At 48.9% G+C, this 7,822-nt stretch overlaps 1 protein-coding gene across 8 annotated transcripts in view; it reads left to right on the top strand.

Annotated features, from left to right (window-relative positions):
* The first annotated feature begins 4,966 nt into the window (after nt 1-4,966).
* The window catches only part of Fubp3 (far upstream element binding protein 3), a 47,868-nt gene continuing 45,012 nt past the window's right edge, over nt 4,967-7,822 (top strand). For 5 of the 8 annotated variants that reach the window (XM_076568959.1, XM_076568962.1, XM_016001987.3 and 2 more), the window contains exon 1: nt 4,968-5,131. In XM_076568959.1, coding sequence (XP_076425074.1) covers nt 5,048-5,131 — 84 coding nt within the window. In that variant the 5' untranslated portion in view covers nt 4,968-5,047. Of the gene's footprint in view, nt 5,132-7,822 lie in introns of all 8 variants that reach the window. The other 3 variants (XR_013050408.1, XM_076568961.1, XM_006983442.4) reach the window with 2 other exon arrangements.

Below are 7,822 nucleotides of genomic sequence, written 5' to 3'. Positions count from 1 at the left end.
GCCCTGCAGTAAGAACTCTTGCCCATAGCTAGCAGGATGCTTGTCACAATTCAGAGAGACTATCCAGTCTGAAGAGCAATTTGACTCTGGCAAGCAAAGCCAAGGCAGCACACTAATTCAACAAGTTTAGCTACCCAGATGCTAAACTGTTTCCCAGGAGCTGGGATTACAGGTGAGCTGCCATGCCTATCTGGCATTCACGTTTGGCATTAGGATTTTGAATTCTGGTCCTAATGCTTGTGCAACAAGTGTTTTGCTCTCTGAGCCAAACAGAGCCAGTGCTCTCTCTCAGTCTTCCCCACCCCTCTGTGTGTGTGTGTGTGTGTGTGTGTGTGTGTGTGTGTGTATGTGTGCCTGTTTCACATACATGGGTGTTGGCTCTCTCTCAGTCTTCCCCACCCGTGTGTGTGTGTGTGTGTGTGTGTGTGTGTGTGTGTGTGAATGTGTGTGTGTGCCTGTTTCACATACATGGGTGTTGGCTTCCTATCTCTCTCTCTCTGTGTTCCTGTTTCACATACATGGGTGTTGACTCTGTGTGTGTATGTGTGTGTGTGCCTGTTTCACATACATGGGTGTTGACTCTGTGTGTGTATGTGTGTGTGTGCCTGTTTCACATACATGGGTGTTGACTCTGTGTGTGTATGTGTGTGTGTGCCTGTTTCACATACATGGGTGTTGACTCTGTGTGTGTATGTGTGTGTGTGCCTGTTTCACATACATGGGTGTTGACTCTGTGTGTGTATGTGTGTGTGTGCCTGTTTCACATACATGGGTGTTGGCTCTGTGTGTGTGTGTGTGTGTGTGTGAATGTGTGTGTGTGCCTGTTTCACATACATGGGTGTTGGCTCTGTGTGTGTGTGTGTGTGTGTGAATGTGTGTGTGTGCCTGTTTCACATACATGGGTGTTGGCTGTGTGTGTGTGTGTGTGTGTGTGTGTGTGCCTGTTTCACATACATGGGTGTTGGCTCTGTGTGTGTGTGTGTGTGTGTGTGTGTGTGAATGTGTGTGTGTGCCTGTTTCACATACATGGGTGTTGGCTCTCTCTCACTTTTTCACTCTTACCATGTGGGTTCCAAGAATTAAAACTAGTTTATGAGCCTTTGTGGTGAGTTCCCTTACCTATTAAGCAATCTCACTGGCTCTTGGACTGAATTCATTTATTTACATATGATTTATGTATTTTTTGCGTGAGGGGCATGCACATATAACAGTGCATGGGTGGAGGTCAGAGGACAGCTTTCAGGAGTCAGTTCTCATTCTACTATGTGGATTCTGAGCATCAAAGGCCAGTCATCAAGCTTGGCAGCAAGAGTCCTTACCCACTGAGCCATCTTGCCAGTCCCTGAGCTGAAGCGAACAGTAATAATCACAAGACGGGAATAGCTGCATTCATATCAAATTGCTGTCTCTAAAACAATATTACTGAGAATTAAGAGGAAATGGTATGAAATTATGAAAGGATCAACTGACCAAGGAGACATAGCCATCTTCTCTGGCTCCTTGACTCCAAACTGCCCAGAGTCCTTCCCTGTCTCAAACAAAGCAAGGATCTGGATGGATGGCTCAGTGGTTAGGAGTGCTTACTGTTCAGTGCTGTTAACTGCTCAGCCATCTCTCCAGCTTCCCCCCCCCTTTTCTTGATACAGGATCTCACTATGTAGCTCTGGCTAGCCTAAAACTCACTGTGTAGAGCAGGCTGGCCTGGAACTTACGGATATCTGCCTGCCTCTGCCTTCAGATTGCTGGGATTAGAGGTGTGTGCCATCACATCTACAAGGATGAAGCATTTCAATGTCATCAGTAAGACGGAGAAAAATAGCCCATTTATGTGTATGTGTATGTTGTTTGTGTGAGTGCATGAGCATGTGTGTTCACACATGTGAAAGTTAAAGGCTGATGTCTTCAATTGCTGTCCACCTAATTTTTTTGAGATAGGCTGTCCCACCGAAACTAGTACTCCCCAATTTGACTAGAAAGACCCTCCTGTCTCCATGTCTTGGTCACTGTTCTATTGCTGTGAAGAAACTTTGTGACCACAGCAATTCTTATAAAAGAAAATATTTAATTGGGGGCTTGCTTATAGTTTCAGACAGACTAGCCCATTATCATCATGGTGGAGAGCATGGCAGCATGCAGGCAGGCATGGTGCTGGAGCAGTAGCTGTGAGTTCTACATCCCGATCTGCAGGCAGAAGGCAGAGAGAGACACAGCCTGTCATGGGCTTTTGAAACCTCAAAGCTCATCCCCAGTGACACACTCTTCCAATAAGACCACACCCCTAATCCTTCCGAAATGGTCCATCAACTGAGAAGCAAACATTCAAAGATATGAGCCTACGGGGTGCATTCTCAATCAGACCCCACCACATTCTAACCATCCCTCCACTCAGCACTGGGACTACAGGCATGCACTGCCAGGCCCAGTATTATTTTCTTTTAATGATTGTGTGTGTGTGTGTGTGTGTGTGTGTGTGTGTGTGTGCGTGCCACATCTGTGTAGTGTCATATCCTTTGGAACTGGACTTTCAGGAAGTTATGAGCCATCCAATGTAGGTGTTGGGAACCAAACTTGGGTTCTCTGCGAGAGCAGCAACAGCTCTTAATGGATGAGCCATCCCTCCAGCTCTATGCCCAGAACCATGTAGTTTCTGAAGACTGGCTTTGGACCTCATATTTGTGCAGCAAGCATTTACCTTCCTGGCTGAGCCGACTCTCCAGCCAAAGGAATAGTTTAAGTGATAGTCTTAGAGACAAAGCTACCTACAACCACAGTGTGTATGGGTTTTGTTATTTTGAGACAGGGTCTATCACAGGCTGGACCTCATTGTATAGCCAAGAGTGACCTGAACTCCCTAACTTCCTGCCTCTGCCTCTCGAGTGCTAGGATTCCAGCGCGGCATCCACTGGGCTTCTGCATTTAATGTCTAAGACTCTTTTTCTCTGTGCTCTTTGGACAGAATTCTTTTTCTGTATTCGCTGAACTAAGAGCCAAGCAAATGCAACAGGGGATTGTTGTATGATACTTTGTTTGTGTTCTGACAAATAAAGGTTGTCTGGAGATCAGAGGGTAGAGCTAGCCATTAGTTAACCATAGATGCCAGGCAGTGGTGGCATGAGCCTTTAATCCCAGCACTCGGGAGGCAGAGGCGAGCAGATCTCTGTGAGTTCAAGGCCAGCCTGGTCTACAAAGCAAGTTCCAAGACAGACAGAAAAAAAAAAAAAAACCTCTCAAGTGGCTCGCTGCTCTGCTTCTCTGATCCTTCAACTTTCAACCTGCTAACATCTGCGCCATGTTTTTATTTATTAAGACTAATTAGGTTTACGCTTCAGGGGATTTGTAGTAAGTATTAGATAATGAAGCCCAGGACAGTAGAACATTCCACAGTGGCCTGACCAGGTTAGAGTCATCTTCCTCGTCTGGTCCCCCCAGAGATAACTGACCAGACTAGAGTTACTCAACCAGAAAAAGAGGGTGGGCCAGAACCTGGTCATCCTAGCTAAGCGTTCTGTGACCTTTGCAGTGCAAACAGTCTGGAAATTGATCTCTTTACCCCATTCCTACTTACAGGGAGAGTCGGCAGCAATAGGGGTGCGTGAACACTCTTTCCTCAAAGGTAGAAACAGTAAAAACAGGAGCACCACCGAGGATGTCAAGTAGAACCATGCCTGTCTGTAGCTGAAACTCTATGGTTGATTTTTCCATCATATACAGTTACAACACTCAGCCACCCAGAGTGCTGCCTCCTGCTTCCAGATGGCTAGTGCTCAGTAACGCCCATACTACCCATGCATGCTTCCCTACAGGTTTTGAAATGATGACTAAACGTGATCAATTTCAATTTTGTAATTTGGCTATTCTTTTATTTTGCCATAATCTAAGAATTATTCAGCTTCAACATTATTCAATTTAAAATTAGTTTCCTAAGCACCTACTATGTGCCAAACTCTACGAATACAGGTCGAACAAGAGCCTCTAGGGTGGTGAGGGCCTCAGCAGGTATAAGGGCTTCCTGTCAAGTCTAATGGCTTGAGTTTGATTCCTGGGACCCACGGAGGAAGGAGAGAACCGACTCGAGCAAGTGCCCTCTGACCTCCACCTGCGTGTGGCAACACATTCATACATGCTCACAAAGAAGGGAGGGAGGGAGGGAGGAAGACCTCACTAGCGAACTCAAGATGATCTTGAACTCCTGCTCCTCTTGGGCTAATCCACAGGTGTGCCTTTCTGTTCTAACAGGACTGAGGGCAGAAGCAGCATATTCCAAAGTCGAGCTGCCCTCAGTCCCCCCTGAAACATCGCTGCTAGCTTTTCCCTCTCAAGCACTCAGACATTCCGCCTGCCTCCTGCCTCGGCAGGCCCGGAGGCAGTGACGGTCCTAGGGTATTTCCTGTCCCCCCAGCGAAAGAATGTGAAAGAGGACACCAGGCTGGCTTTACAGCCAAGGTGGCCGTCTAGAGCGGCGTCCTCAGACCCATCCTTGGCAAACTGATGGCCAGTCCTGGGACATGCTGGAGTACTGAGCCTCCCAGCGCCATGTCAAGGTGCTCAGCCACAGTCAACGCAGCACACCACGGTATTCCGGGGGTGGTGGGTGGGCGGCCAGGGCGCCTCGACGGTTGGCCGAGGTGTTGGAAGAGCCACGTCTCCCTTCCGTCAGGTACCAAAATCTGACAGCGGGCGCCTGGCAGCCGCACCCGCGCCTCAGCGGCCGTCACACAGAAGATGAGGGTCCGGGGCCCAAGACCCCTTTAGAGGGCGGGGTCGCGACCCGGCCTTCTTGACGGACAGCAGCCTCGTGCGCTGGGCAGGCCCCCTCGCGCCGCGGCCACGCCCCCACTTCCGGCCGGACAGCGGTCACGTGCCTGGAGACCCCGCCTCACAGACGCGGCTTCTCCCCAACCTGTCTCTCACTGAGCGGGCAGTGCCTTCCCTCCGCTTCCCTTCCGCCGGAAGTGGGGCGACTTTCCCTTTCCGGCTACGGGTCCCGGAGCGGAGCGGGAGGCCGGACCGGGGAAGCGGAGCGGCGGCGGCGGCGGCGGGGTCGGCCATGGCGGAGCTGGTGCAGGGGCAGAGCGCTCCGGTGGGCATGAAGGCTGAGGGCTTCGTGGACGCCCTGCACCGGGTCCGGCAGGTACGGGCGCGGGAGGCTCGGGCCGGGGGCGGGAGGCCGCCTCGCCGACGCCTCGGGTGGGCAACTGGGACACGGGAGGCCCGGGCGGTTCCCTTAGGCGCCCGGGCCCGGAGCAAGCCTTAGCCGAGCGCTTCTGGCGCCTGCGCGCCCGGCTGCACCCACAGGCCTGCCAGTCGGGGTTCAAATCCCTACAGCTCCTGGTGGACACCCGGGTGTAGACCCCGGGCATCCGTCTCACTCCCTAGACGTGGCTTCTGCAGCCGTGGGAAACCTCATCTTCCGCTTGCTGCATTTCAAGCAGATTGGAAGAAATTCGAAGACATTTTATATTTAAGAAATTTTTTTGTTTTTGTTTTTTGTTTTGTTTTTTTGCAGAAAGGAGAAGGGGAGGTGTTAAGTGGGTGGTCCCCAAGAGTTCCTTCTGGCGATTAGTCCTGCTCTGCTGGGAAGAGTGTGGGATGGGCTCGCTCCGACCGTGAAGCTTTACCATCTGGCAATATCGTGCGTTTTGTCAGTGAAACTGGCTTTTTAGAGGGCTTGAGCTTCCCTGGAGAATGAATATGGGACCTCTCTGGCTCCTGGCATAGTGCCTAGAACAGAACTGTCCTTGTCTCTTGCCTGAAACTTAGTGACAAGATACCCTGACGCTCAAACTTCCCTCTGTTCAGTGATGTTTATCTTCCCTGACTTTGGAAGCTCGCTGGTTCTCTGAAAGCTGGGCCGTAACTAATGACTGTTTGATTCCTAGCAGAATGCCACAGGATTCGTTCTTAGGAAGTCCTCACCTGTGCACGTGAAAATGGGGCCTTTGCATCACTTTCCAGGAGTCCTGCGAGGGAACCTACCTGTCTCCCATGCAGTTTGCATTTAATGCTGATGCTCTGTAGACATTATTGGAGCCTGACACTTCCCAATGTTGGACTCACCCAAAGTTTTCTCTGATGAGTTGTTTGTCACTGTCTAGGCCAACCAGTACAGTAGTGAGCATCCATCCATATTCCACTACAGAGTTACTCAATTACGCACTTGTAACGGATGAACATGCCACCCACCTCCTCTTCCACCACTGTGCTCACTGGCACGTTCTAGTATTTTCTTCTGCCAGACAGGGTCCTGAACCCTGTTTTGTACTAGTTGGTACTATCTACTGGATTTTCCTCTATGCTAGCATGTCAAAGTCATCATGTTGGCTTTCTCTGACCACTAACAATTATAGTTGCTGGTTTAGAAAGCTCAGGTCCTTTGTCTGTAGCCCTTTAGTTGAATGTAAAATGAATTTCTTTCTTTCTTTTTCTTTCTGTTTTGTTTTTTGAGATGGTTTTTCTGTGTATCCCCTTGGCTGTCCTGGAACTCGCTCTGTAGACCAGGCTGTCCTTGAACTTAGAGTCTCTGCCTACAGAGTGGAAAAATGAATTTTTAAGCATTGCTAAGACTCCATCTCTTAACTTGCTCGAGGGGGGTGCCTTGAGTTACATGCTGCCTTAATGTGGAGAACTGGAGAAGGAAAACTTCATCAGCATTGTTCTTATTTCTGAAGCACTGATCTGATGCCTGGATCGGTAGTGAAGCCCATTGGAGATGGGGGTGTTGCTGCTGAGTGGCAACAGCTGGAGGTCCATACAACCTTTGAAGATTTGAAGGGGATTAAAAAAGAGAGAGAGCCTGGTATAAGTAGCTCACGCCTTTAATCCCAGCATTCAGAGGCAGAGGCAGGTGGATCTCTGTGAGTTTGAGGCCAGCCTGGTCTACAGAACGAGTTCCGGGACTGCCAGAGCTACATAATGAGACCCTGTCTTTAAAACACACATACATACATACATACACACACACACACACACACAAACCCAAGAAACAAAAGATTTGGTGGTAATTTTGGGGTTTATTAGTAGATTTCATTGGGTAAGACTGAACATGAGAAATCTGCATTGTAGAGCTCTACTCTTGGAGAGGACCTGAATTGTATTCCTAGCACCCACATGGTGGCTAACAAATTGGTAGCTCCAGTTCCAGGGGATCTGACGCCCTCTTCTGGCACCACACACAGGTTGTGCACAGACATGCATGCATGCATGTAGGCACAACATCTACACACAAAGTAAAATTATGTTTTAAAAAAAATCTGCATTATATGCATATGATAAAGCTTAGCAAAGGAGATCCTGTTTGAGGTTCTGGATAGTTAAGGTTCTGTGTCTCCATCACATACAGAGTGCTGCCAAGGTGAGATGCCTCCCTCACCCCAGTAAATGGAAATAAGATTTTTGTTTTGTCTTGTTTGTACTAGGGATTGAACCCAGGACCTTGTATGTGCTAAGCAAGCCTTTCAACACACAGTGAAAAAAATTTGAGGTATCATTAAGAGGCCCAGGCTGGCCTTGAACTCAGGCTTCTGCATCAGCTACCCACATAGCTGGGATCACAGGCCTGACCTCCTAGGCTTGACTTAACTATATTTCATTTTTATCTTTTTTTAAAAAACTTATTTTAATTTTATGTGCATTGGTGTTTTGCCATGGGTGTTAGATGCCCTGGAACTAGAGTTACAGACAGTTGTGAGCTGCCATGTGGGTCAACCCGGGTCCACTGGGAGAGCAATCAGTGTTCTTAACCACTGAGCCATCTCTCCAGCACCATATTTCTTCATTTTAATAAGCATAGAGCTTTCTCCCTTCTTGGATGGTCTCATAAATA

The sequence above is a fragment of the Peromyscus maniculatus genome, chromosome 4 (assembly GCF_049852395.1).
Source record: "Peromyscus maniculatus bairdii isolate BWxNUB_F1_BW_parent chromosome 4, HU_Pman_BW_mat_3.1, whole genome shotgun sequence".
In the NCBI taxonomy this organism is placed as follows: Eukaryota; Metazoa; Chordata; class Mammalia; order Rodentia; family Cricetidae; genus Peromyscus; species Peromyscus maniculatus.
Note: the sequence above shows the minus strand (reverse complement) of the source record. Positions and strands in the feature narration are given on the sequence as shown.